The sequence below is a fragment of the Equus przewalskii genome, chromosome 3 (assembly GCF_037783145.1).
Source record: "Equus przewalskii isolate Varuska chromosome 3, EquPr2, whole genome shotgun sequence".
Lineage (NCBI taxonomy): Eukaryota > Metazoa > Chordata > Mammalia > Perissodactyla > Equidae > Equus > Equus przewalskii.
In genome coordinates this window covers 36022477-36050337 of record NC_091833.1, presented here as the reverse complement: position 1 = coordinate 36050337, position 27861 = coordinate 36022477, and the positions used below count along the sequence as shown (strand labels likewise).

The window sequence follows — 27861 nt, the reverse complement described above, 5'->3', positions numbered from 1 at the left end:
GTACCAGTACCATGCTGGGTTTTTTTTTTTTTTTTCCCCGAAGATTTTATTTTTCCTTTTTCTTCCCAAAGCCCCCAGGTAAATAGTTATGTATTTTTAGTTGTGAGTCCTTCTAGTTGTGGCATGTGGGACGGTGCCTCAGCATGGCCTGATGAGTGGTGCCATGTCCACTCCCAGGATTTGAACCAGTGAAACCCTGGGCTGCTGAAGCAGAGTGTGTAGACTTAACCACTTGGCCACAGGCCTGGCCCCCTACCATGCTATTTTGATTACTATAGCTTTTTAATATATTTTGAAGTCAGGGATCGCGGTGCTACCAGCTTTGTTCTTGTTTCTCAGGATTGCTTTGGCTATTCGGGGTCTTTGGTTGCCCCGTATGAATTTTAAGATTCTTTCTTTGTTCCAGTTGTGAAGAATGTCATTGGGAGTCTGATTGGGATTGCATTGAATCTTTAGATTGCTTTAGGTAGTATGCACATTTCAACTATGTTTATTCTTCCGATCCATGTGCATGGAATATCTTTCCATTTCTTTATGTCATTATTGATATCTTTCAGTAATGTCTTACAGTTTTCCTTGTATAGGCCTTTCACCTCCTCGGTTAAATTTATTCCTAGAAATATTATTCCTTTTGTTGCGATTGTAAATGTGGTTGTATCCTTGAGTTTTTGTTCTGTTAGTTCGTTATTAGACTACAGAAATGCCACTGAATTTTGTACATCGACTTTGTATCCTGCAACTTTGCCACTTACAAGATGGTCGCCGAAGGCCGCCACCAAGATGGCCGTCGCGCGAGGCCTCCGCCCCACCGGGGTGGGCCCGGGCGCCGCCAGCCAATGGGGGCGTGCGCCTGGCCGCAGCCAATGGGCAGGCAGCGCGGGCCACACGCCGCGAGCCGCTGCTGGGAGTGGGAGTGCGGCGCTCTGACCATGGCGGACCCCCGCGGGCTGGACAGCGTCTCTGGCCCGGCGCCGGGGGCCCGCAGGAGGGCGTGGGCCGAGCTGCTGGGTAGGTGGGCTCGGGAGCCCGGGAGTGGGCGGCACCTAGCCCTGAGACCTCTTCTCGCCCGAGCCTCCGCCGGCCGGCCCCGAAAAGCTCTCCGCGGGCGGGCTGTCTTCAGCCCGCGCCGACCCCTGGCTCCTCCTCGTCTCTCCCTCGTCCACCCTGACCCCCGACCCCTGGCCCTTCCTCTTTCTCCCGGGCCCCTCCCTCCCCCTCCATCTCCAGTTCCCGGGTCCTGGTGGGGCTGCCCACCCCAGGCGTCTTCTCATCCCCCCTGACCCCCGGCCCCATGTCTCCCCGGGCCTTCCTTGTCCTTGACCCTTGACTCCCGACCCATGGCCCCCCTCGTCCTCCCCCGACCCCTCCTCACTACCCCCATCTCCGGTTCCGGACCCTGGTCTGGCTGACCACCCTCGCCGTCCCCTCCCGGGCGGCTCTGTGTCAAACGTGGCATCACGAAAGGCGGTTCTAGGAAGTGAGGCCTTAAGATGTACCCGACGCGGGGCCCTGGCGCTGTGACAGTGGCGGCCAGGACCGAGTTGGCTCAGCCCAGCCCCAGAGCCGCGTCACCTCCTGAGAGTGTTCCCGACACTCCTGTGGACGCAGTGCTGCTGACCGACCTGGACTCCACTGTCTCACCAGGCTTCCCCGCCACGACTTTCCTGTCCTGGGCCCAGTAACATGACCTCGTCCTGCTTGGTCTCCTCGGGGACAGTTACTCGGTCTTGTCTTCCCTGACCTGGACGTGGGGGGAATACTGACCACGATTCTGTAGAGGTCCCCTCGGTTGGGCGTCTGAGGTTTACTCTCGATGACAGTGAGGTTATGCATCTTTGGCAGGAATCGCACAGAAGTCCTGTGTCCGCGGTGCGTCACGTCAGGGGGCCAGGGTGTTCTGATGTCCCCTTGCATGAGGGTTTAAAGTTGCTGTGATTGTTTGCACTGATTTTCCCCCTTAGCGGGAAGGGTCACGCGGCAGAAGCCCGGTCCTGGAACGCGGCAGAAGGTGCAGGACTCAGCTGTGCGTCTCCTGAGGAGCCATCTGGACTGGAGTGGCCTGCTGCTGGAGGTGAGGGGACGCTGGAGTGGCCTCCGCGGCAGGTTCAGAGGGCCTGCTGCTGGAGGTGAGGGGACGCTGGAGTGGCCTCCGCGGCAGGTTCAGAGGGCCTGCTGCTGGAGGGGAGGGGACGCTCTGTGGCAGGCTTGGCTGGGATTTGAACCCAGGCCATGAAGAGACACCTGCAAGGTCTCCTGAGTGTCTGGTAGGAACACTCATTAATTGCTGACTAGGTGAGAAAAAAAATTTGGATGATTTATGTGTTTGAAGATAAAAGAAGATCAAAAACAAATTAGAAATTCTGGAAATTTCTAGATTAGTAAGTTTCTCTTTTCAAAGTGTTTTTCCTCAGAATATTTGAGAATAGCGGAGGAAGCACATGTTACATACACACTGTTGTCATACACACACAGCTTGTGTCTTAAAACTGGATTCTCTGTGTTTGGTTTCTAGGTAGAAGGTCCACCATGTAAAAAATTGTGTCTCGGCCCACTGATTGATCATGACGGTCCTGAGGCCTGCTCTGATCTTTCTACTTCATTTATAGGTAAGTCAGAGCTGCATTTTCTTGATGTGTTGAGTTATGGAAGAGCTTTACATAAAACGACCTTTATTTGTTATAATAAATTTAAACTCTCTCAGATAATGATTTTCAACTTAAATGTATAGTCTTGGAATATCCGTCATGTTCTTGTGCCTGGTTGGTGCTTGTTGTGAGGCTGTTGCTGAAAAACTGCGTGTGACTCACCATGGGGCTCAGAAGCAGGTGGGACCACAGTGTCCCCTGCAAACACGTGGGACAGCAGTGTATAAGCCATTCATGAAGCGGTGAAAACAGGTGTACTGGGTGGGGGAGATCAGGCAGGAAACCAGGATTATGTTTCTAGGTGCCCGCCCTGCAATTTGAGAACATGAGATGGGGAAATTCTGTGGGAATAACAAAAAAATAAGTTATTTTCCAGTCATTCACATTTTTATTATGTAAAGATTGTCATTTCAGAAAGAGATATTAACTCATTAATTTGTTTTAAATTTCTCTTAAAATACTTAAAAAATAGGCTGACCTTGATAACTGATCACTGAAGGTCATTGGTCAATGACACTGATTTTCACTGCCATAGTTGTATTTGAATTTCACAAATTATGCATCATCATTCCAGGGAACTCAGGTCAGCCATACACTTTCTTGTCTGGACTTTTGGACCAAGGCATGGGAACTTATATAAGAACCTCTTGACCTGGACCACAGAAATATATAGAGACCCTTAATGTATGAACTTTTTACTTGTTTTTTCTGCTGAAGATAGTGGCTACTGTACTTGTTCATATTTATATAAAAAAGATAAAAGCCTTATAAATAAAAACAGAGGTACACTTTCCCATGGAGACAAATTAGAAATAAGTGGCTAGAAATTAGCATTTTCTGGGGCTGGCCCCGTGGCCGAGTGGTTAAGTTCGCGCGCTCCGCTGCAGGCGGCCCAGTGTTTCGTTGGTTCGAATCCTGGGCGCGGACATGGCACTGCTCATCAAACCACGCTGAGGCAGCGTCCCACATACCACAACTAGAAGAACCCACAACGAAGAATACACAACTATGTACCGGGGGGCTTTGGGGAGAAAAAGGAAAAAATAAAATCTTAAAAAAAAAAAAAAAAAAAAAAGAAATTAGCATTTTCTACCTTTCTGCCGTGAATTATTTGACCATAGTACTTGATGATTTATTTATTTATTTATTTTTTATTGCTGAGGAAGATTAGTCCTGAGCTAACATCTGTGCCAGTTTTCCTCCACTTTATGTGCAGGTAGCCGCCAGAGCATGGCTGATGAATGACGTAGGTCCACACCTGGCATCCGAACCCAGAAACCCAGGCTGCCGAAGTGGAGTGTGACAAACTTAACCACTAGGCCCCGGGGCTGACCCCTTAATAATTTTTAATATTGTCATTTGGAACCTTTCTAACTACTGCAAATGTTTTCACTTACATATTGGTATGTGTTTTCAGAGCCTTGAAAATAATGGCCATGTACTGCAATTTCCTGTTTTTTTAAAAAAAAAATTAGTTTTGGAAGCGAAATAAATTAGAAAACAGTTTGCTTGTAGGCATTGTCTATTTCTAGGCTGCCCAGCAGACCAGAGGCTGGTCACTCACGAGGACTGTGGGCCCCACATCCAGGTTCCACATGGCAGCCCAAGGCCTGAGGACACCTGTGGGCTCTGCTGCTCCCAAGGTGCACAGCACAGCATTTGGAAACCAGACCCACTTCCAGTCAAACATCGACCTAGTCAATGGGAGCAGGTCTGTCTTTGACATGGAAGTAATTAGAAAAGCAGCAAGTCATTAAAAGAGCCTACTGTAGTTCTCAACTTATTGTGTTGGAAAAAAATTGATGAAGTTCTTAGATTCTATCTGCCAAGCTCCTTCGTTTGTGTCACACAAAACACATAAATATGTTTGCAACCATGGGCTTCAGATGCTGCCCCTGATCATCTCATGAGCTGCGTTAGTCGTGAAAGTGTCTTAATTTTATACCGTGTGTTTTTCCTTCCAGACCGTTTCTCCCCTTCCAAGGGCAGTTTTCAGTGCTGCTCCAACTTGGAAGGTGGCATTGGGAACTGCAGGTCTTGTGCTTTAGATGTTGCCATGTGTCTCCCGTGTTTTGTTTTAAAGGCTCTGCTTTGAGGGACCATGCCTCGCAGCTGGGAGTCCCCGTGGCAGTCCTGTCCAGCCAGATGGCTGCCTCCAGCATTGTGCGGATGTGTGCGGCAGGGGCCGAGCACGCTCACAGGGTGCTGCTGGACACGGAGCAGAGAGTAAGAGGCGAACCATGAGGGCACTGTGCTTCTCGTTACTTTTAAGCTGTTTGGGAAAATAGGATGTTTCTTTAATATTGTTTCAGGTATTTGCCTGTTTTTTTTTTTAAAGGTGTACTCTCTCTTTTCAGAAGAAGCTGTCTTCCTTGATAGAGATCGCTCAGTATTTATTGGCACACAGTATGTTCTCCCGTCTCTTCTTCTGTCAAGAATTATGGAAAGTACAGGTAAATTTGAGACTGTAGTAAAGCAGTGTTCTGTTGATTTGGGTGGAGCCAACAGAATCTCTGGGTTTTCTTAGGAATTCCACCTAGCATCTCATTAATTACAAAGAGTAGGGGGAAAAAGCATTCAGTAAATGTCTCTGTGGATGGGAAAGAAGTACCCTCAATTATATTTGTCAGTATGCACCCATTGTTAGTAATATTTGTTAGAATAGAATATGCCACAGAAACGTGATGTTCTGCTTTCTTAGGTATGTGTATTATTATGAACAATTTACTAGGGTAGTACAGTACATTAGGAAAATATAAATTAAAAGTTATTCTTAACTGTTCTTTTTTGAAGCATTTTGAATCAACAGGCTTATAGATTTTTAAACAGTTGAAAGAGCTCAAAGTGACTGGTTATTAAATGAGATCAGTAAGTATACAGAAAAAGGAAAGAAAGAACCCCTTGGCGGTGCATTCCTGGCATCCCTGCTTTTCTGCCCAGCATATGCTGTAGAGTGCAGCTGATCGTCAGGCGTTGGTGTGGGTCACGGCTATCTAGTTGTGGGAAGGGGCAGCTGCATGCACACGAACTGCAGTGATACAGGGGTTCACAGGTGTGCAGAGCGCAGTGGGTGACTGTCTGATTGGCTGGTTCAGGAAGGCTTCCTAGGAGAGCTGGAAGTGGTGTGGAGTGTGGAGGAAGAGGATGAGTTAGCTGGCTGAAGACAGAGAGGACAGTGTAGGCAGTGCCACACAGGTCAGACTTGAGCAAGTTGACCCGGGGGGGTTGGTGTGTGTCCTGCACTCCAGGAAGGAGGGCCTCACTGGGAGAAAGCAGGAGGAGACAGGGAGGCCAGATCACAGAGGGCTAGGCCACGTCGGAGAGTCGGCACTTTGTCCTGAAAGCTGTGAGGAGCCAATGAAGGATTCTGAAGGAGAGGAGAGATTGACATCTCCAGTTCCTATTTTGGAATCATGTGTTGGCCCCATGGAGGAAGTCCCAGAAGTGGGTTGAGCTAGAGACGAGACTGGGCAGGGCACATGTCTGAGCCTTTGAGGAAGAAGTGGGGGTGGGATGCAGGAGGAGATGAAAGATGGTGGTGCTGAGTGTCTGAGGCTTGGTGAGTTTTAAAACAGTAGTGGATAAAATACGTATTTTAGGCTGTGCTTGTTACTCCACTTTACTGTGCAATAGAGGATGATCTTTAAGAACACAAGCCGAACGTTTCCTGGGAAATTGTGCGCTTAAAGGACTCATGATACTCTTCTTTCCTTCAGAATTCTTTGTCACTTGAAGCTCTGTGGCGTCTTCATGTACACAACGTTGTGAGCCTCTGGGAGCTGCTGGAAAGGTAGTGCTCCATGATGATTTAATGTCGCCTGGATGTTAGTGATTTGTTCTTTTTTTTTTTAAAGATGTTTTTATTTTTTTCCTTTTTTTCCCCAAAGCCCCTCAGTACATAGTTGTATGTTCTTCATTGTGGGTCCTTCTAGTTGTGGCATGTGGGACGCTGCCTCAGCATGGTTTGATGAGCAGTGCCATGTCCACGCCCAGGATTCGAACCAACGAAACACTGGGCCGCCTGCAGCAGAGCATGTGAACTTAACCACTCGGCCACGGGGCCAGCCCTGATTTGTTCTTTTGTAGTCTAGTCGAGCATCACTTATTTATATATGAAAGCCGAAGATCACCTGGAGAAATTATTCCTTTACTTATTTAAGGAGAACATTTGTTATAATTGAAGCGCTCATCATGCACAGACTTTGTAATTTTTTTTTTGTATAAGGTATATCATGATAAAATATTAAGAACTAAAAAAGAGATGTTCCAGTAAATATGGTTGATAGAATGTGTGCAACTACTTTTATTCCTTCCTGAAATCCCACCAAGAGTCAGAAAAGAGATTTTATAAAAAGGCATAATCCTATGAAGATGGAGGAGGAAGCAGGAGGCGGGTGGGCCAGTGGCAGATGACTCAGCAAACTTGAGAAGGACTTGTCCTTAGCCAGCAGTGCATAAAGAAGAGAAGCAGTCCAGTTTATTCTCTTTCTCCCTGAAACACTGGAGCTGATGGCACCAGGCCCCCAGATGTAGGCTGAAGGAGAGGGGCCCAGGTCGAACTGGCTGAAGGTGTGTAGGAGAAGCGTTTGAACCCTAGATCAGTTACCTGACTTGCTCTAGGCAGCCAGGGGACTGCTCCTCCCCTAGCCGAACAGACGGCTGGAGGGTCACATGTTTATTCTCTCGTCAGGAAAGCAGGGCGTCTGGTTTGGGGGACTGCCAGGCACAGTTGAAACCAGCGGTCTTGTGATGTGTAGGTCACGTCCGGAGTTTAAAAGTTGGATCTTTATACCAAAAAGATTCTAGATGAACCAAACAAAGGGGAAAAATTAAATTATAAAAGTACTAGAAGAAACCGTGGAATAATGTTTTTGTAATCTTGAAGTTGAGAAGGCCTAAATATGATATAAAGCCCAAAGGCTATAAAAGAAAAGATTAGTATATTTAACTATATGAAAAACACATTTTCTAACATATACGACCTAATGTCGGAGCACCAAAATATATGAAGCAAAAGCTGACAGAATTGAAGGGAGAAATGGCCATTTTAACTACAGTAGTTGGAGCTTCCATTGCCTACCTTCAGTAATGGTGGGACAACTAGTCAGATCACAGTGCTGTGAAGACTGGAGCAACACTACAGACCCAGTCTAACTTAATGTCTGTAGAATGTCCCACCCAGCAGGAGTGCAGAGCACATTCTTGAGCATGGGACAGTCTCTAGAATAGAGCATACAGAGAGCAGGTTGGGATAAACGTAGGATTGAATCATATCAACAGTATCCTCCAACCATAATGTAACTGAAGTAGTATCCAGAACAAGGGAATTTGGGAAATTCACAATATTTGGAAATTAAGCAACACTATTCAAATAGTCATTTGGTCAAAAAAGAAATCACAAGGGAAATTAGAGAATACCTCGAGATGAATGAAAATGAAAACAATATACCAGAATTTGTGGAATGCAGCTAACAGAGTGTCTGAAGGGAAATTTATAGTTGCAGAAGCCTGTACAGTCATGTACCGCATAACGATGTTTCAGTCAACAACAGACCCAGTATTCGAAGGTAGTCTCGTGAGATTAGCACCGTACAGCCTAGGTGTGTAGTAGGCTATACCACGTAGGTTTGTGTGAGTGCACCTGTGATGTTCACACAACAACGAAGTAAGCTCACAATCCGTTTCTCAGATTGTGTCCCTGTTGTTACACAATATGTGATTGTATTGGAAAAAAGAGTTCCAAAGAGCTGATTCGGATCTCAAATCAGTGACTTAAGCTTTGATCTTAAGAAACTAGAGGGGCCGGCTCTGTGGCCGAGTGGTTAAGTTTGCACGCTCTGCTGCAGCGGCCCAGGGTTTGGATCCTGGGCATGGACATGGCACCGCTCGTCAGGCCATGTTGAGGCGGCATCCCATATCCCACAACTAGAAGGACCTGCAACTAAGATATACAGCTATGTACTGGAGGGTTTGGGGAAGGTAAAGCAGAAAAAAAAAAAGAAAGATTGGCAGCAGTTGTTAGCTCAGGTGCCAATCTTAAAAAAAAGAAACTAGAGAAAGAAGAGCAAACTAAGCCCAAAGTAAGCAGAAGGAAGGAAATAACAAAGACTAGAGTAGAAGTCAGTGAAATAGAAAACGTAACAGAGAAAAATCAATGAAGCAAAAAATTGATTTTTTGAAAAAATCAACAAAATTGATAAACTTAGCTAGACTTAGCAAGGAAAAAGATTACACAAATGACCAAAATCAAGAATGAAAAGGAAAAAAAAGAATGAAAAAAAGGGGGCAGGCTCCATGGCCGAGTGGTTAGGTTCACGCAGTCTGCTTTATTAGCCCAGGGTTTTGCTGATTTGGATCCTGGGCGTGGACATGGCATCACTCATCAAGCCATGCTGAGGCAGCGTCCCACACAGCACAGGCAGAAGGACCCACAACTAGAATATACATCCATGTACTGGGGGGCTTTGGGGAGAAGAAGAAGAAAAAAAGAAGATTGACAAGAGATGTTAGCTCAGGTGCCAATCATTAAAAAAAAAAATTAAAAACAAAAAATGAATGAAAAGAAGGGATGTTACTGCCAACCTTACAGAAATTAAAAACATAATAAGGGGAGTATCATGAACAATTTTATGCCAATAAATTAGAAAACAGATGAAATGGACAGATTTCTGGATAGATGAAAATGACTGCAGCTGGCTTCAAAAGAAAAAATCTGAAGAGATCTATAACAAGAAAAGAAATTGCACAACTAGAAGGACTCACAACTAAAATATACAACTATGTACTGGGGAGATTTGGGGAGAAAAAGCAGAAAAGAAAAGAAAAAAAACCCAACTGAATTACTGATTTAAAATCTTCCCACAAAGAAAATCTCGGGCCCAGATGACTTCACTAGTGAATTCTACCAAACATTTAAAGAGGAAATATGCCATTCCTTCATAAATTCTTCCAGAAAATCGAGGGAAGACTTTCCAATTTATTCCATGAGGCCACTGTTACCTTGATATCAACGCCACACAAAAACATCACAAGACAAGGAAACTATAGATTGATATCATGAATACAGATGCAAAAATTTTCAAAAATATATTTGCAAACTGAATCCAGCAACGCAGGAAAAGGATTAAACACCATAAGTGAGTTTTATCCCAAAAATGCAAGGTTGGTTTAACATCTGAAAATCAATATGTTAATAGGATAAAGGACAAGAAGGATCATCTAAATAGATGCAAAAAACAATTGATAAAATCGTACACTCTTTTATGATGGCAACTCAGTGAACTAGGAATAGAAGATAACTCGTCCTGATACAGGTCATCTGTGAAAAACCCACAGTGAGATCACAGTAATGAAACAATAAAGACTTTTCCTCCTAAGATCGGGGATGTTGACACTTCTATTCAGCAGTGTTGGAGTTTCTAGCCAGGGAATTAGGCAAAGAAAAAAAGGCATCCACATTGGAATGGAAGAAGTAGAACTGTTTGCAGATGACATAATCTTACCTAGAGAAAATCCCAAGGAATCCACACGAAAAAGCATTAGAGCTAATAAATGAATTCAGCAAGGTTGCAGGATACAACGTCAATATACAGAAGTCGATTATGTTTTTGTATGGTAGCAATGAACAATTTAAAAATAAAATTAAGAAAATAGTTCCATTTAAAAGAGCATCAAAAAGAATAAATTAGGAATAAAGTTAAAGAAGGGCAAGACTTGTACACTGAAAACTATAAAACATCATTGAAAGAAGTTAAGACCTAAATAAAGACGTTCCGTGTCAGCGGATCGGAAGACTTCTTGCTGCTGAGACGGCAGCCGCCGAGGTGCTCCTTGCGCCCAGTGCAGTCCCCATCAGGGCTTTAACTGGCTTCTTTGTGGACATTGACAAGCTGATCCTAATATCAATGTGAAAATGCAAGGGGCCCTGAATAGCTAAAAATCCTTTGGAAAGAACAAAGTTGGAGGACTCACACTTCCTGTTTTCAGAACTTACTACAAAGTTGCTGTTATTAAGACTGTGGTACTGGCATAAGGAATAGATCAGTGGAATAAGATTCATGGTCCAGATGTAAACCCGTATGTTTATTGTTGGTTGATTGTTGACAAGAGTGCCAAGACCATTTAATGGGACAAAATAGTCTTTAAACAAATGGCACAGGGGCAACTGGACATCTACATGCAAAAGAATGAAGTTGACCCCTGCCTCACACTACATATGGCAGTTAACTTAAAATGCATCAAAGACCTAAATGTAAAAGCTAAAACCGTAGAACTCCTGGAAGAAAATTTCAGGGTAAATCTGCATGACCGTGGATTAAGCAGTGGTTTCTTGGATAAGACACCTAAACTCATGCAGCAAGAGGAAAAATAGATCAATTAAGCTTCATCAAATGGTAAAACTTTTGTGTCAGTAGTATCTAGACCATGAAAAGACAATCCACAGAATGGGAAAAAATATTTGCAAATCATATATCTGATCTAGTATCTAGAATAGGTAAAGAACTCTTATACCTCAACAATGAAAAGACAAATCATCCAATTAAAAAATGGACAAAGGGGGGTCAGCTCTGTGGCTGAGTGGTTAAGTTTGCGCGCTCCACTTCGGTTGCCTGGGGTTTCCCTGATTCGGACCCTGGGTACGGACATGGCACCACTCATGAATCCACGCTGAGGCAGTGTCCCGCATAGCTCAACCAGAAGTATTCACAACTAGAATATACAACTATGTAATGGGGGCACTTTGGGAAGAAGAAGAAGAAGAAGAAAAAAAGAGGATTGGCAACAGAGGTTAGCTCAGGTCTTAAAAAAAAAAAAAGAAGTGGAGACATTAGAAGTCATCAAAATTAAAAACCTAGGCCTGAAAGAGAGGAAGATTGGCAACAGAGGTTAGCTCAGGTGCCAATTAAAAAAAAAAAAAAAAAAAAAGAATGGACGAAGGATCTCAATAGACATTTTTCCAGAGAAGTAGACAGATGGCCGAGCTCACGTATGAGAAGATGCCCAGCATCCTTAGTCACGAGGGAAATGCAAACCTGCCAGGTGAGAGCATGAGGGCTCCCCCTTCACTGCTCCTGCTCCCAGGTCAGGCTTTGCAGGCCACAGGATTATTCCACTTGGCTGATGCCGTTGGTGACAAGCTATAGTCTGTAACTGCTGCTGTGTGTTTCATTGTCTCTGATTACTTAATTATTACTGGTTTCTTTTTTTCCCCAATGATAGCAAGCTACTCCAAATAAATACGTGATTTGAAAATGATGATTTTTAACATCAGTCGCAGCCGTCCCTGAGGCCCCTCATGTCAGCTGGCCGCGTTGTGGCTTCTTGGGCAGACAGGCTCAGATGGTTGCTAACTCGTTCTCAGTGGCCCAAGCTTCCTAGTGAAATGAGTGAAAGAAAATGGTCTGATGGGGTCGGAACGACGGGGTCAGAGTGAGCTGTGTGCTTGTGTCCCCAGCTGTGCCGACCTGCAGGCCGTGGTTTCGTGGCTCTTCCGGAACCTGCGCCTTCTGTGTGAGCAGGTAGAAGCACCCTGCCAGCACACTGACATCGCCAGGGCTATGCTTTCTGGTGAGTTTACAACAGAGGCAAGTTCTTGGGTAAAATTTTGCCCAAGCATTATTTAGAATGCTCTTTTGCTCTGATCTATGGGAAGCAGAGAGTCTCCCCATACCCATGGCATGGAAATTTAGCGTGAAATCATCTCAATCCCTACCTGTCGTTGTGGGTTCGCATTTAACTAGAATTGTGTGGAAATTTCAGTAAGTCAGCCTGTTGACCTGTTGTGTTGGGGGGCCTGTAGCTGGTGTGTTAAGTTAAATATGCGCAGATGATGACCTGCTGAATGAGGAGGTGCAAGCCACCCACACGGGGTCTGCAGGGCACCCCCCTCAGCATCCAAGCTCCCTGTGGGGAATTGGAAACCCGGGGGCTGTGTGGATTGAAGGCGCAGTTTCAGTACACTCACACAAAGGAAGTAGCCACAGGATTTGTTACTAACAGAACCCAGAATCGAGGGGGCGCACTGAGCCGGGGGGAGGGGCAGTGGTTGGGGCGGAGGTTGCTGATGTTTTGTGGGCTCAACTCTGAGTGGTCATTTTAAAAGGTGCCCCAGGAAAAGGCAGCGGGAACTTGGGCCTTCCTAAGCTCAGGTCCTTTGCTCAGTGTCCAGATTGGGGTGGGGGTGGTGGTGGGGGTCGTCATACTGTGAGATGCAGAGGCAGCAACTTAGCGTAGCAGTTTCTGCTTACACTGTGTGTTTCTGGACACCTTTCCCTTAAGTGGGCCCTGGCCCCTGCTGCTCTGAGCCAGGAAACCCCACCATTGCCAGAGCCCCTGAGGAATGAGACTGCAAGTAAATGAGAAGTTCGATGAGAACTGAAATGCTCCATACACGCATCTGTGGATTTTTTTCCTTTCCAGAATATGCATTCCTTTTTTCTAAGACTTTCCTGGTGACATGAGCTACTTTTGATGCTTGAATCCTGTTATCTGGTCCCAGATAGTTTAAGTTCAACTTGAAGGTTGAACCTTTTTTTTTTTTTAAGATTGGCATTTGAGCTAACAACTGTTGCCAATCTTCGCTGTCGTTTTTTTCTTTCTGCTTTTTCTCCCTAAATCCCCCCAGTACATAGTTGTATACTTTTTTTTTTTTTAGTTGTGGGTCCTTCTAGTTGTGGCATGTGGGACGCTGCCTCAGCATGGCCTGATGAACAGTGCCGTGTCTGCATCCAGGATCCAAATCAGTGAACCTTGGGCCGCAGAAGTGGAGCCCACGAACTTAACCACTTGGCCACGGGGCCCGCCCCCCAGAAAGTCTTTTCAATTTCCGTCCTCTTGATTCTGATCTTTTCAGAAGATATGAGTTCATTTCCTGCCTCACTTCCCAGATTATAATGTTTCTGGGTCCTTCTACAGTGTTCCTTGTATTACTGGTGTAGGAGATTGGCTGGAGAAAAAAATCCACAAGAAACCTATAGAAGCTACTTTTTTGTTTGCTTTAAGAGAGAAAAATCCTTACTATAAACGTGATTGGTTGTAAGTATTTCCCTTTCAAGTAGAAGGACAAGAAGGAAAGTCTGATTCAATAAGTGCTTTGATTGGCGGGGTTTAGCGAGCACTGTGTGGTGGCTGGTGAGCGGCAGCCCCTGCAGGGGCTCCTGGGCCAGCAGCGGGCTCTCCTGGCAGCCCTCGTGGTCTTCGCCCTCCTGGCCCCTCTGAGGCCTGCAGTCTGTGTGATGCATGGCTGTTTGGAGACTACAGTCTATGTAACACTTTGGTTTTTTGGTTTTCAGATTTTGTGCGAATATTTGTTTTGATGGGATTTCAGAAAAACTCAGATCTGAGAAGAAATGTGGAGCCTGAACAGATGCCCCAGGTAAGAGGAAAACTCAAATGAAGAGTTTGCAGAATTGCCCTCATTATGAAAATGTGCTTCAGCATAGAGAGCAGTCCCCATCCTGAGTTTTTGCTCCCTTTTGGAAGTTCTTCAGCCACTGGCTAACGTTTTGACCCACAGTACAGTTGATAAGCTTTTTGTGAGGAAATCTGTTTTGTTAGCATGAGGTGCTCCCCGTGTCCAGCAGATGTGAGGAAACGGAAAGAGGCCGTGGTGTGTCCCCCAGCCTGTCTTCTGGTTTCCGATGCTCTCAAGGGCGACGGTCTCACCGCGGCATAGAGTCTGGGCCCGTGTTTGTAGACGGAGGAAAGGGAGATCTCCTCACCGGGTCCCGGCCTAGAGAGCTTTGGCAGGACTCTTCTGAGCTGACATCTCCTGAGCTCAATCCAATGGCAGAGGAGGCCAGGCCGGGAGGCCCCAGGCTGCGGCGGGCCTTGGGCCTGAGTCTCCTCAGTACCGGGGTGATGTTTGACTAAGAGGAGATCTTAGGGTGGACCTCTTTGTCAAGTGAGTTTTCGTTTGACATGGTAGCAGCTAGCTGTCCTGAGTGGTGTGTGTGACTGCAGTGACGGCGTCTGTTCTCTCTCGGCAGGTCGCCCGTGATGTGCTGGAGAGGATGCTACTGTGTGAGTCAGCTGCGTAGCGCCCACTCTGGGAATGACTTAGCTGGCTGATGGGAAGTGGTCACAGTTGTCCGCCTTTCCCTTTTGAGTATTTCACCCAGATCTGTTGGTATATTTCACCCTCTGGAGTCCTGGTACCGGAACACCCCTTTTTTTGGTTGTAACTTGGTCTCAACTTATCCTCACTTTTTCTCCTGGCTTTCAGTTCCTGGTGGCTTCACATTTAATCTCTAGAGCTGTAAATGATACCAGTTTAGTGGTCAGTTAGGGAGACACTTGATTGTCGACATGTTTTGATTGATTTTAAAGGCTGTCTTTGGTCCCATGGGGATGCTTGGAAGGTTGAAGGACTTGTGCCATCCAGGGCTCTGGGAGGCCTGGGAGGCCGGGAGCTTGGGAATCCAGGAGCTCTTCCTGAAGATCCGTTACCTGACTTCTCCAAAAATACTTAATCCGGGTTGCTTCTGACGGACGGTGGCGACGTGCTGTGTGTTCTCTTCTCATGTTGTCCTCAGTTGCACTTGAAGCTTTGGCTGCTGGCCTGCAGGAGGAGTCCCCAGCGCACAAGGCAGTGAGCTGCTGGTACGTTTGTGGGGGCAGGCCTGCGGGCCCTCTCGGGGGTGATTCCTGCAAGGTTAGAGGGCCTAGGTATTTCAGACGCTCCTGACATATCGACAGCTAACTCCTGAGCACACTCTCTCATTGTGATAATGTCAGGAGGGGTGACAGCTGGAAAGCACTAGAAACCCTCTGGTCTGCCTGCTCCTTCTGAAGATGTGGCAGGAGGCTGAGCCCTCTTCCTGTAGGAATCATGTGCCAGCATTCCTGGTCTGAGGGGATAGGCCCTTTGTTCCTTTAAGCCCCGATTCCTAAGGGTCACGTGGGCCCCTCTCCCACTGAGGGCGCCCCAGGGCGTTCTCATTGTCTTGGCTGTCTCCCTTGTGCCAGCCCTCTCAGGCCCCTTCCACGGGGCTTTCTAGAACACACAGCTATTAGTCATCTTCCCCTGTCCCCTTCCCCTGCTCTCCCAGGCTCCAGCTCAGATTCACCAGGAGCCGCGGTTTGCCACATGTGCTTTCTCTCCCTGGCCCTGTGGTGGTACATGTTGACGTCCTTGTGGGTTGCACCTTCAGGTGTCAGGGTTTGCTTCAAAGTAAAGTGGGGTGAGGCCAACCTAGAAGCTGGCTGTCTTCTGGAAACCAGGAGAATTTCCCAGCGTTTCCAGGCCTTGTAAATCTTTCCATTAATTGTTCTGCTCCTGATTGCCTGTAGTCCACAATTACTTTAGTAGTCCTCAGTGGTGCCGTATAATTCAGTACTTTATTTAATCCGTGTATAAAACACTGCTTTGGTCTCTAAATTTTATGCATTTTTACAATATGCCTGACTGGACTACTCATATCATGTCCCCGGAGTCAGATAACTGCCAATCTGTTTTGTTTTTTTAAGTTTTTAATTAGTTGCCAGTACTTACAGTAAAATCAGACATCCCCTAAAAATCTGGGTGGCCAGCCTCCTGGCACCGAGGGGAAGGTTAGCCCCATGTCTGGCTTCTCCTCATTGCACATGTGACTCTGGAGCAGGTCACAGAGCTGCTGGGACCCTGGGTTCTTTCCACTGAGGAGTCAGGGTAGGGTCAACTGTGATGCTGACCTTGGCACGCTGCTGTCGGCCTGTCACCCTTTGTTCCTCTGACCTGTCAGTGGCCTGTGGGTGATGTGCAGCTCCCCCTCATGGATGGCCTTTCCTTCCTCGTCCTGTCGATCGACACAGGCTTTAGGAGCGGTTGCCGCATTTGTGCGCCTGCGTGTACCAGGTACTTTGCTCACGGCTTGGCAGGCCCCTGCTGTCTCTGCCCCCCATTTCACAGACAGGGAAACCAAGGATTTGCAGTGTTGACGTTTTCTGGGACCTGGTCCTGCCGTTGGCTCCAGGTTGCTGTGATGGGGGACTCCCTTTGTTCTGTGCGGGCCTGGCCCGAGCTCACTCTGATGTCTGTCCTGCTTCTCTGCACAGGAGGCGTCTTCATTGCCTCTGTTTTCTTTCTCGTTGAAACTACAATTCCATGGATTCCATTTCAAGTCTGTGGCCAGTGGCCTGTCAGAGAAAGTGTGTCAGGGTTCAAAAGTGCGAGCCTGTGGGCCCTGTGCTGGAGCGGTGGCTTTTCTGGACAGAGAGGGTTTGATGAGCCGTTCGCTGTGCATGAGGCCGGAGCCCTCAGCTGGCCCCGGGCAGGCCGGGAGCCTGGGAGGCTCTCCATTCCTGAGCCTCTTTCTGCCGTGTTTGCAGGTTCAGCACGTTCAGTGGACAGACGTTTGGCAGTATAATTTCAACAGATGCTCCAAAGAGGTTTTTCAGCCACACTCTCACTCAGATACTCACCCACAAGCCTGTGCTGAGAGGTGAGTCCTGGGGCCCAGTTTATTTGGGGACGGCTGTCTCCCTTGACGGGTGCATAGGCCCTGATGTTAACGTTGTAAGAGACTTTGAGATCATGAAGGATGCTTTAGTATAAATATTCTTCCTCTTGAAAGTATGCATTCTCATAAAGAAAATTTAGAATTAAAGAAGTGTGGAAAGAAGAATTGTTACCCATCTCATCACCAAAATAGAAATACCTTAACATGAAACCTTTCTTGTGGTTTTCTCTAAATAGGTTTTTGAAAACATAGTTATACTACAAATCCCAAGGTTCTGTTGTCATACGTCACACGTCGTAAGCATCTCCTTATGTAGTTACATGGTTTTATTAAAAGTGTGTAACAGTTACGTCATCTTCTACCCATGGGTGTCCTTTGGCTGACATCGCCATCCCTTCAGCGGCAGTTGGTCTGCAGGTTTTCACTGTTAAAATGAGGCTGAAGTGAACACCTTGCCTACGGAGCCTTCTCTGAGTTGGGGGCAGATCCCCCGGGTGGATCCTCAGGTGGGGCACAGGAAGCTCCTGACAGATGCTGTGTTGTCCTTTTGGAGGGCTTGGCATAGCTTCTCAGTGCCTGCTCCAGCCAGCCGTCCTCTCTGCAGCATCCTCACTGATTGCTCATCGACAGTGAGAGCTTAAAAGCACCAGAATTAAAATGTAATGGACTGAGTAGAGAATATTTGTAGCAAATATGATAAAGGATAAACTGGACCAAAGACATAGACATTTGATAACATAGAAAATGGTTGACAAACAGGGAAATGGTGAATCTCACTAAAAATTCAAAAATGCAAATTAAAACAAGGTAGTTTTTTGACAGTGAAGCTTTAAAACAGTTCTTTGGGGGCTGGCCCCATGGTCAAGTGGTTGGGTTCGCTCACTCTGCTTCAGCGGCTCAGGGTTTTGCTGGCTCAAATCCTGGGCGCCGACATGGCACTGCTCATCAGGCCATGCTGAGGCAGCGTCCCACATGCCACAACTAGAAGGACCCACAACTGAAAATATACAACTAGGTACCGGGGGACTTTGGGGAGAAAAAGGAAAAAAATAAAATCTTTAAAACAGAGGTTTTTGATGATTACTGACATTTTGTCTATTTCATCTCCTGAGTGAAGTTTCTGATGCTGTTCAAATGCAGAGAGAGTGGAGCTTTGCAAAGACGCCCCCTCTGCTCACCAGTCTGTTCCGCAAGGTGAGTGTGGTGGTGGCATTGACACTTGCCACTGCATGCACAAGGTGGCCTCTCGGATCTGCTTCCATGAGGCTGTGTGGTTCCTAGTCCTTGTAAAGTGAGGCTAGAGTCTGCACAGACACAGCTGTCCATGTCTGGACTCCTAGTCTGGGTGTCCAGAGACTGAACTTGCCCCTTAGGTAAAGGACCTTCTCCTGAAAATGAGAATTCCTCCAGCCGGTACTTACCTCTGCGGAGAGGAGAGACGCACAGGTGTCCACTGTTCCAACTCTGTGTCGTGTCTGACAGGAAGTGGGATGGAGGTGGGGATCCAGCTGCTGCCTGACGAGTGGCTTGCTTTGACAGCCAAGGGGGGCACTTTTGTTCCAGCTCTTTGTGATACTGAGTCCTGAGGAGCTGGTTGGCCATTTACAAGAAGTTCTGGAGACACATGAGGTGAACTGGCAGCACGTGCTCTCCTGTGTGTCCACACTGGTGATCTGCTTACCGGAAGCACAGCAGCTGGTTCATGGTGCGCTTTGGTGGGGGTCCTGTGGTGTTCTGAGTCTCTGTGTGTGCGTGTGTGTGTGCGCGCGTGTGTGCGTGTGTGTGTGCGTGTGTGTGCGTGTTTGCGCGCGTGTGTGCGTGTGCGTACGCACGCACATGGGTGCACGCACAAGCAGGGGTGCACATGTGCAAGCGCATGCAGTTCATCTGTTGTCGGCAAAACCCCAGCATTTGTGAGTGAGCCTGTTGGCGGAATCCTTGTCCATCTCAGTGAGGACAGAAGCCCTCCCTCACCTGCCCGAAGGTGCCCTGCCTCCTGTGTCTGTGCTGTCAGGCAGCCTCGCCTGTGGTGCCGGCTGCTGCGCTGAGGTCATGCACACTGCTGCGTGTGACAGCCTCTCACAGTTGGTGTCTGGCACACTATGAGCATTATGCAGCCTCTTGAAATTGGCGTGAGACATGCACAGCCTCGTAACTGGAATGCTCGATCCCCAGCGGACGCACACATTTTATTTCTCCCAGACGCCCTCCTGTACTTGCTCTGACTGTGGTGGTTCTTGTCTAGACTGGGTGGCTCGTTTGCTGGCCCGCGCGTTCGAGAGTTGTGACCTGGACAGCATGGTCACTGCGTTCCTGGTTGTGCGTCAGGCTGCCCTGGAGGGCCCCTCCGTGTTCCCATCATATGCAGACTGGTTCCAGGTGAGTCACCTCGGCTGACCAGCTGGTACTCCCAGCCAGCCATTGACATATTCCCCCGACCCGCCATCATGAGAATGAATGCATTCCATGGGTCAGCTCTGCAGAGATGGCCCCAGGCCAACCCCGATGTGTACCTCTTGGCCTCCCTTAGGGGCTCTGAGTTCCCCATCCAGGGGCTGAGCCCTTCCCCAGGTTGCTGCCTGGCCTGCCTGACAGGGCCCCTTCCCCCTCTTACGAGAACATCTGTGAGGTCATAGGAGAGAGAAGGCACACGTGGCCGCTTCTGCCTGCAGGTGTACTGAGTGCTGCTGTGCTCCCATCAGTCTGGGAGGAGCACTCTGAGGCTTCTTGGGTCTGTCTTTCTCTTCTCTCTCCCACGTTTGTGCCACTGTTCCCAGACCTGCTGGGTCCCTGCTTCCGAGGGCCCCGTAAGAGCCCAGGCTGTGCCTGGTGGGCATCTTCTGAGATCAGCTTTGATGGTCAGGCACGTGCGAATCTGTCGTTGACAAAGCGATCTCTTTCTGTGTAGAAGTTCTGGGGTTTCCCACGGCACCATTGTTGCTTCTTTGTGGGGAGCTTACCTTCCTCCAGTTTGCAGGGGCAGCCCCCCCCTGCCCAGAGCCCAGCTTCTGTCTGTCTGCTGTGTTGGTTGAGGATGGGGGACCCTGAATCTTGCTTTCTTCTTTTATTCCCTGGAGATCCTTCAGCCTGGGCTTCCACCAGCTCTGGGTAGTCAGCCCACGGCCCCCGCTGGCTGCACGTGGGTTGTTGGCTGTGTCTGCAGTAAGGGCGCTGAGGGACTGACTCCAGAATCTGCCCTAGTGCTCTCTGGGTGGGTCAGACTGAGCTGACTCTGTTCCCTGTGTTTATGTGTTCTGTGTCTGCCGAGAGCTCTGCCCAGATGCTGTGGTCACAGCCAGGTGTCCCCCAGGGCCTACACGTGTTCAGTTCTCAAGGCGACACGTGGTGGGAGAGGAAGGCTTCTGAAGTGCTGCGTTGAGAGTGTTTTTTTGGTTTTGTTTTTTCTTTTACCTTTTTTTGTTTTTTTCAAGATTGGCACCTGAGCTAACATCTGTTGCCAGTCTTCTTTTTTTCTTCTTCTCCTCCCCAAAGCTCACCAGTACCTAGTTGCATATTCTAGTTCTAGGACCTTCTGGCTGTGCTATGTGGGACACTGCCTCAGCATGGCTTGATGAGCGATGCTGAGTCCACACCCAGGATTCAAGCTGGCGAAACCCTGGGCCGCCGAAATGGAGTGTGTGAACTTAACCACTCAGCCATGGGGCAGGCCCCCCTTTTGCCTTTTTAAATCAACTTTATTGGGGTATAATTTATATAAAATAAAATGCACCCAAATTAAGTGAATGGTTGGATAAGTTTGACAAATGTTTATGTGTATGTTCAGTGTTTAAAGATCTGTTTTAATCTTTATTTTCAGGAATGTTAATGTAAATAGACCAATGTGATTATTACAAATTTGAGTCCTCTGGGGTCAGGAATACAGTTCTTAGCTGTAATTTTTCTAATAATGAAAAGAACTTCTTTTTTCCTTTAGTGACACTAAACGCCGTTGTAACCCCAGCTCTGGGGATGTGTGTGACTTCAGACACTTTACATAAATACTTTAAATAAACTGTGGAGCTCCTATGTAGTTCATTTCTAACCCTGTTTTCGGTGTATATTGAGGCTCACTCTTAATTGAGTGGATGTTGCCAAGAGTCAGGAACCTCTCCATGCAGACAGATTGAATGGAGGGAACTGATGCCCGTTGCACTTGGTTGGGAGGGTGTAAGATGGGGGCTGAATGGCAATGAGGAGTCCTCTTTTTTTTTTTTTTTTTGAGGAATATTATCCCTGAGCTAGTGTCTGCTGCCAAACCTCCTCTGTTTGCTGAGGAAGCCTGGCCCTGAGCTAACATCTGTGCCCATCTTCCTCTACTTTATATGTGGGTTGCCTGCTACAGCATGGCTTGCCAAGTGGTGCGTAGGTCTGCACCCGGGATCCGAACTGGTGAACCCCAGGCAGCCAAAGCGGAGCACTTGAACTTAACTGCTACGCCATTGGGCCCGCCCCAGGGAGTCCCCTTTTAACCTAACGACTTCTAGTGTCTGTCTGCACATCACAGTATTCACAAGAATTACATCGCACGCTCTGAAAGAAGAGCTGTGAGCCCCGCTCGTCTTGTGATGATCAGCAGCAGTACCTGACGGAATTTTGACGGGCTGTGATGGTGGGCTGGGCTTCCACATGGGCCTGGGTGGCAGGACCTTGGGTCGCTTGTGGTGGGGTGTTTAGTTCTCTTTGAGGCTCGTTTGCGACGTGTTCAGGGCCAACGCCTATTTGGAGTCTCCTTCATCCCCAGTCGTACACAAGGCATCGCTGGAGGGTCTGCTTTTCTGTTGTGATCTGGGTACCTTCAGGGTCCTGAGGGACCACCCTCTTCACCGCCTCCCTGCAGTGATCTCATCCACTCACAAGTTTGGTTCAGAAGTGGCTTCATTGCATGGAATGAATGTATTTGCCAAAGAAAGAGCCCTTTTAGGGCAGCTAATAAATTGTGCCTCTAAAGTTCACAAAAAGATATATAGTTACTGCTTTCTACAGGAATACATTTTTAATTTCAGGGTTTTTTTTCTTTCTTTCTTTTTTTTGAGGAAGATTGGCCCTGACCTAATATCCACCACCAATCCTTCTCTTTTTGCTGAGGAAGAGTGGCCCTGAGCTAACATCTGTGCCCATCTTCCTCTGCTCTATATGTGGGACGCCTGCCACAGCATGGCTTGAGCAGTGTGTAGGTCCGTACCTGGGATCCGAACTGGCAAACCCCAGGCCACCGAAGCAGAGTGTGTGAACTTAACCACTATGCCACTGGGCTGGCCCCTAATTTCAGTTTCTTAATAAACTTTCAGCCCATCTCTTCAGTTGAGGTGCAGCTAGGACATCCTGAAATCATGTGAACAAGATGGCTTTGTTGTTTCTCTTTTTTTGCAGTAGAAGTTTTCCGTTTTGAGGCAGAGGCAGGGCAGCAGCCACTGCTGTGTGATGAGTTACTGCATGGATGGCCTGGCCCCTCGCAGAGCGCTGCCCCCTGCCCAGTCCTCATGCCCTTCTCTCCCTCCAGGCCTCCTTTGGGAGTGCAAGGGGCTCCCACGGCTGCAGCAAGAAGGCACTGGTCTTCCTCTTCAAGTTCCTGTCGGACCTCGTGCCCTTCGAGGGAGCCCGGTACATGCAGGTCAGAAGCTGGCTGGGGCACCTTCAGCTCACGTCCTCCTTGGTCCCCACCCAACCCCGGGCATCCTGCTGACCTTCTCTGATGCAAACTCTACAACTAGGGATGTCAGTGTACAGCCAGGGAAAGCGGGTTTGTAAAGGCAAATGCCAGTCTCTCCCGAGGAGATGGCAAATAAATGATGACGTCACTGTGCAGTGAGGTATCTCAGCCCTTCAGAAGAACGAAGCAGGTCTGTATGCTGTCGCAGAAAGATGTTTTCGGCACCCGGTTATACATGATGAACACCTTGTCAACAGGAGGTGGTGTATGATCTGTCTCTGTTTTTAAAAAAATAATACATTTTTATATTGAAGAAGAATCTGGAAAGATGTACCCCCTAACTGCCACTGGCCATTACTTGTGGGAGTGGAAGACTTTACATTCTAGGATAGAGTTTGCTTTTTTTGGGGGCGGTGAGGAAGATTAGCCCTGAGCTAACATAATGTGTCATATTCCTCTATTTTTTGTATGTGGGACACCACCACAGCATGGCATGATGTGTGTAGGTCCACACCTGGGATCTGAACCGTGAACCCCGGGCTGCTGAAGTGGAGCGCCCTGACCTGACCACTATGTAACCGGGCTGGCCCAAGTTTGCATTTTTAATAACAAGTCTGTATTAACCTTGTGATTAAAAGGCCTCACTATATGCTATCTTTTTTAATCAGATCACTGTGCCCACCATTCATTTTGGGGGCAGGACACCTAGAAACTGATTCTTATCTTTTTTTTTTTAATTAAGAAACTTGGATTACATTCCAAAGAATGCATATGATGTAATAGACCCCCCACCCCCGTGAAGCCCAGCACCTGTGCTTCCTGTGCTTTCACCCCTCGGGGGCCTTCCCTCCCCACCCTGCCCTTCGTGTGTGACCCCTCGTCTCCCCTGGGCACTGCCGTGTTTGTGGTCTCAGCTGGCGGTCCTTTGAGATGGACGGTGCCTCATGATTACAGACATGAACACTACCTGCAGCGCCAAGTGCCTCCCATCTGAGAGGAGGGCCAGGGTTGTGGTGGCCAAGGGACCAGCTTTGTGTCAGGACCCTTCCTGCCCTCTCCCCGGCCTGGCCCACTTCTGGAGGAACATTCGGTGGCGCATGTGGAGATCCTCACCCAACATTCCGTCTGTCCTGCTTCCAGATTTTGCCCTGGTGGTCTTTGGCTGATTCTTTGACTTTCCCCAAAAAGTCACAAACATTCAAAGGCTGATGTAATCCTTCTCTGCCATCTGCCCCCAGGTGCACATTCTCCACCCGCCGCTGGTTCCCAACAAGTACCGCTCCCTCCTCACAGACTATGTCACGCTGGCCAAGACACGGCTGGCCGACCTCAAGGTGAGTCCCAGCCCCCTGCATGCCTGCCCCCCCAGCCTCTCCCCACGCAGGCCACTGTCTGTCTGGGCTCTCACGCGCTTGCTCATGTCTCCTCTGCAGGTTTCTATAGAAAACATGGGGCTCTATGAGGATTTGTCTTCAGCCAGGGACGTCACAGAGGTAACGTCCGCTCAGGCCTCTCCCCTGCTCCCAGGCACAGCCTCGTTCCCTGTGGCTGGGTTGAGCGTTTGAGCCTTCTGTGTCTGGGAGCTGGTACCTCTGGTGCAGCTGGAGGGTGACAGCTATCTGCAGGTGTTGTTCTGCCATATTACACACAGTTCAGGGCAGGAACAAGGACAGTCGCTGTGCAGGAAGGTTTGTCTTACAGGAGGTCTCCCTGCACGTAGATCTGAATGGAAGAGGAGGTCTGTAAAACGGGGTTGGGGGGGGCAGTCGTGTTCTTCTAGGAACTGCAGAAAAAGGTGTTAGCTATACTTAATGTAAACCAAATGTCAGAGGGCCGTATGGCATATGTACCACTATGTATTTTTTAAAGGCCATTTTACTTAAAAGTTACGAGTTGCTGGTGAGCCTTTAGAGATACCATTAAAGTGTTAGGTGAATATTTTAAAATATTTAATGCACCTTTCCACTTAAGATTTATTGCTATTCATAAGTTGCCATTTCATAATTTTTTTAAATCTCAAAAATTAAGTCTCTGCCCCTTCCCCCCTGAAAATCTTCAATTGGAACTCTTTATTCTCCTGGAGGGGCAGCGGAAAGGAGAGGCGGGAAGGTGCATGGAGCTGAGAGGGCGGCAGTGGCAGCTTCCCGGAGGTGCTGAGTGGTCGGTGGGGGCCGCTCATCGCTGGGTCTGAGCAGCTGGGCTTAGGGAGTTGCTGTGAATGTCCCCTGGCTGTGTTGTGCCTCGACCTCGAGATGACAGGGATTGTTGGGCTGTGGAAGAACAGGGGGATGGCACCCTTCTTCAGTCAGGGTTTTTTCTTCTGAATCTTCTCTCGTCCTCCCTGTACGGAACAGCCCCACAGCCAAGCGCCCCAGGATGTTGAGAAGGCTATCCTGCTGTTTGAGCACACGGGGAAAATTCCTGTCGCCGTCATGGAGGCCAGGTAGGGTCCTGCTGCCTGGAGTTGTCTCCTCGTCTCTCCTCAGAGCCACGGGGGGCAGGGTAGGCATTGTACTCGTGGCAGACCAGGGAGACCGGGTGAGTGTCCCGCCAAGGGCCCTGCAGCGTGGTGGAGTGGAGCCCTTGCTTTGAAGCTTGTTTTCTTTAGAAAAGCATGCCGCACCTCCAAACAGCCCACAGGAAGTGCTGAGTAGAGCCTGCACTGTGCAGAGGGACAGGAACAGGCCCTCGGTGTAGTAACCGTGGATTTTTATTAATGCTTCATGGGTGACCAGCATGGAGCCAGGATAGGGAGTTGAATAGCAAAATTCCGTTGAATTTGGTGCGATCCCAAAACATCTTGAATTCTGGTTGTTGCCAGCGTGGGGCAGCTTTCTTAAGGTGTTGCTTCTGAGAAGTGTGAACTGATTGCAGCTCCCGGGACTTCCAGATCAGCTGTAGGGAGAATGCCCACAATTGACCTGAAGCGACCCTCGTAGCCTTGGGCTAACTCAGATTCATTGGCCATGCCTTGGGCAGAGTGTCGTCCAGATTCCCTGGGATGTGGGGCTGTCACCAGCACAGACTGCCCTTTGCATGAAGTGTCCCAAAACAGTGACAAAGAAGACTTAAAAATGAGTTATAACGTCATGGATGTGAAAGGAGGCAGCCCTGTGCAGCGCGGTGACTATCTGGAAATGGGCATGTTTATTGTGTTCGTGAAGGTGTCCTGATCCCTGCCGTCTGACTCGGTGTTCGCCCCTTTGACCTGCCCTTCTGTGTTGCAGCATATTCAGGAGGCCCTACTACCTGTCTCACTTTCTCCCCGCCCTGCTCACACCTCGAGTGGTCAGTATGCGTCTTCGTGAACTTGGGACCGAGTTGGCAGAGACCAAGGATATTCCTGTCTGGCATCTCACTCGAATCTCGTCTCTCCTCTCAACAGCTCCCCAGAGTCCCTGATTCCCGAGCGGCTTTTATAGAGTCCCTGAAGAGGTACGAAGGACATCTCTCTTTCTAGTGGGGTTTCTGACAATGCAGTCAGTTGGGGAGAGACATGTGTAGAGAAATTTCTCTTTTGTAGAGAAATGTGTTTTATCACATGTATGTTTTATTTATAAAATACTGGCTCAAAATTAGTTAAGATTTTAAGAAGAAAATTTCTTTGATTCTGAATATCTTCACTTAGCATCATTCCTCAGTGAACTTCCAGGGTGATTGGTCTGGGAATTACAGTAGGTTTATTGGTGCATAATCATTGTGAAAGAAGGAGGATTTAAGCAAAGAAGGAGAAGAGAAGAGAGATGTGTGAAAGGCACACTGCAGAAGACTCGGAGCCTCCTGCATAGCGTGGGGCCCGCGAGGCCTCCAGGAGCAGAAAGCTGGTTGGTTTCCCAAAGGTCATCTTTCTTGGGAGAAATAGAAAACTGTAATCCTGTTTTCCAGTGAAACTCTTATAAAGTGATAGGACCTATAAGAAGATTGAAAACAGAAAGGCTAGAAAGTAAAAATATATTTTTTCATCTTATGATAAGACCATTCTCTGGGCTCCTTATTTTTATTTATTTTTGATACAAAATATTCCAAAAGTACAGAGACCAACTAAGAAAACACCCTTGTGCCCCACCCACATTAATATTTTACTATCTTTCTTTTTTGTTGTTCAAAATAGAGTAGTTCAGACCAGTTGAAGCCTCTCTTAGTCCAGCTCTCTGATCCCCTCCTCTTTTTTCTTCTCCAAGGAAGCCGTTATCCTGAAGTGGGTGTTTAATTTTTCCTGGTTTTTTACATGTATTTATAGTTATAAATTATGTATGTATACACATCACATAGTATGGTTTTGTGTTTTTAAAGTGGAGTCGATACAGTCTGTCATTTTGCGATTTGCGTCTTCACTCACCCTATGGTTCCAGTTTATTCACCTGCTGTGTAGGATTCTGCTGTGTGGCTATGGACTGCCATGTTGCACAGCCGGCTGCAGGTCACACAGACACAGAATGGACAGTAGGGCCGTGTGACTATGGGGACCGATTTACTCATCGCCCGTAACTGGGCTCTTAGGAGAATTCTAGTTTATGCTCTTTTAACTGTGCTTCAGTGAAGATCCTTGGTATATCGCCATGAAACTTAGAATTTGAATGGAATTTCATTGATTTTACACATTAATTTGAGGAAAGTTGATTCTGAGTTTTTCCTTCCATGAACATAGTATATCTTTATTCAAGTCTTTTCATAGTGTTTTATGATTTTTCTTTATAAAGATCTCATAAATTTTTTGTTAGGTTTATTACTAGGTACCTAGATTTTGTTGCTGTCGTGAACAGCATATTGTTTGCTGTTGAGTTTTCTCATTGATTATATACTCTCCTATCCAGTAACTGCCGGACTGACTTCTCATGGTTGGTCAGTAGATTTTCTATGTAGATAATCACGTTGTCACCAGAACGTAGTTTGTCTCTTCCTTCCAGTTTTCATACCTCTTAATTTTTGTCTGATTATATGGGATAGGACTTTTAGTACAATACAGAACTACAGGAGTACTAAACTGGCATCTTAGCTTGTTCCTGACTAAAATAGAAATGCTTCTAAAGTTTTACCATTAATTATATTTGCTGTTTATAAATATATGCTCGTTACCGTATTAAAAAAGTTCTCTCTATATGAATTTTCTAAAGACTTTGAGCATGAA

The 27861-nt window shown here is 47.5% G+C and overlaps 1 protein-coding gene across 27 annotated transcripts in view; it reads left to right on the top strand.

Moving 5' to 3' along the window:
- The first annotated feature begins 862 nt into the window (after positions 1–862).
- Positions 863–27861, top strand: part of FANCA (FA complementation group A) — a 57359-nt gene continuing 30360 nt past the window's right edge. For 9 of the 27 annotated variants that reach the window (XR_011538574.1, XR_011538573.1, XR_011538575.1 and 6 more), the window contains exons 1-20: positions 877–1008; positions 1962–2071; positions 2513–2606; positions 4729–4871; positions 5003–5098; positions 6362–6435; positions 12100–12212; positions 13937–14019; positions 14633–14666; positions 15179–15245; positions 16953–17065; positions 18201–18277; positions 18647–18788; positions 19329–19462; positions 22584–22694; positions 23972–24067; positions 24167–24226; positions 25088–25176; positions 25961–26021; positions 26119–26168. Coding sequence is in view for 14 of the 27 variants with exons in the window: in XM_070614027.1 (XP_070470128.1) it covers positions 930–1008; positions 1962–2071; positions 2513–2606; positions 4729–4871; positions 5003–5098; positions 6362–6435; positions 12100–12212; positions 13937–14019; positions 14633–14666; positions 15179–15245; positions 16953–17065; positions 18201–18277; positions 18647–18788; positions 19329–19462; positions 22584–22694; positions 23972–24067; positions 24167–24226; positions 25088–25176; positions 25961–26021; positions 26119–26168 (1826 nt within the window). In the remaining 13 variants the exon portion in view is untranslated. Of the gene's footprint in view, positions 1009–1961; positions 2072–2512; positions 2607–4728; positions 4872–5002; positions 5099–6361; positions 6436–12099; positions 12213–13936; positions 14020–14632; positions 14667–15178; positions 15246–16366; positions 16480–16952; positions 17066–17319; positions 17392–18200; positions 18278–18456; positions 18789–19328; positions 19463–22583; positions 22695–23971; positions 24068–24166; positions 24227–25087; positions 25177–25960; positions 26022–26118; positions 26169–27861 lie in introns of those variants that run through there. The other 18 variants (XR_011538576.1, XR_011538577.1, XR_011538578.1 and 15 more) reach the window with 14 other exon arrangements.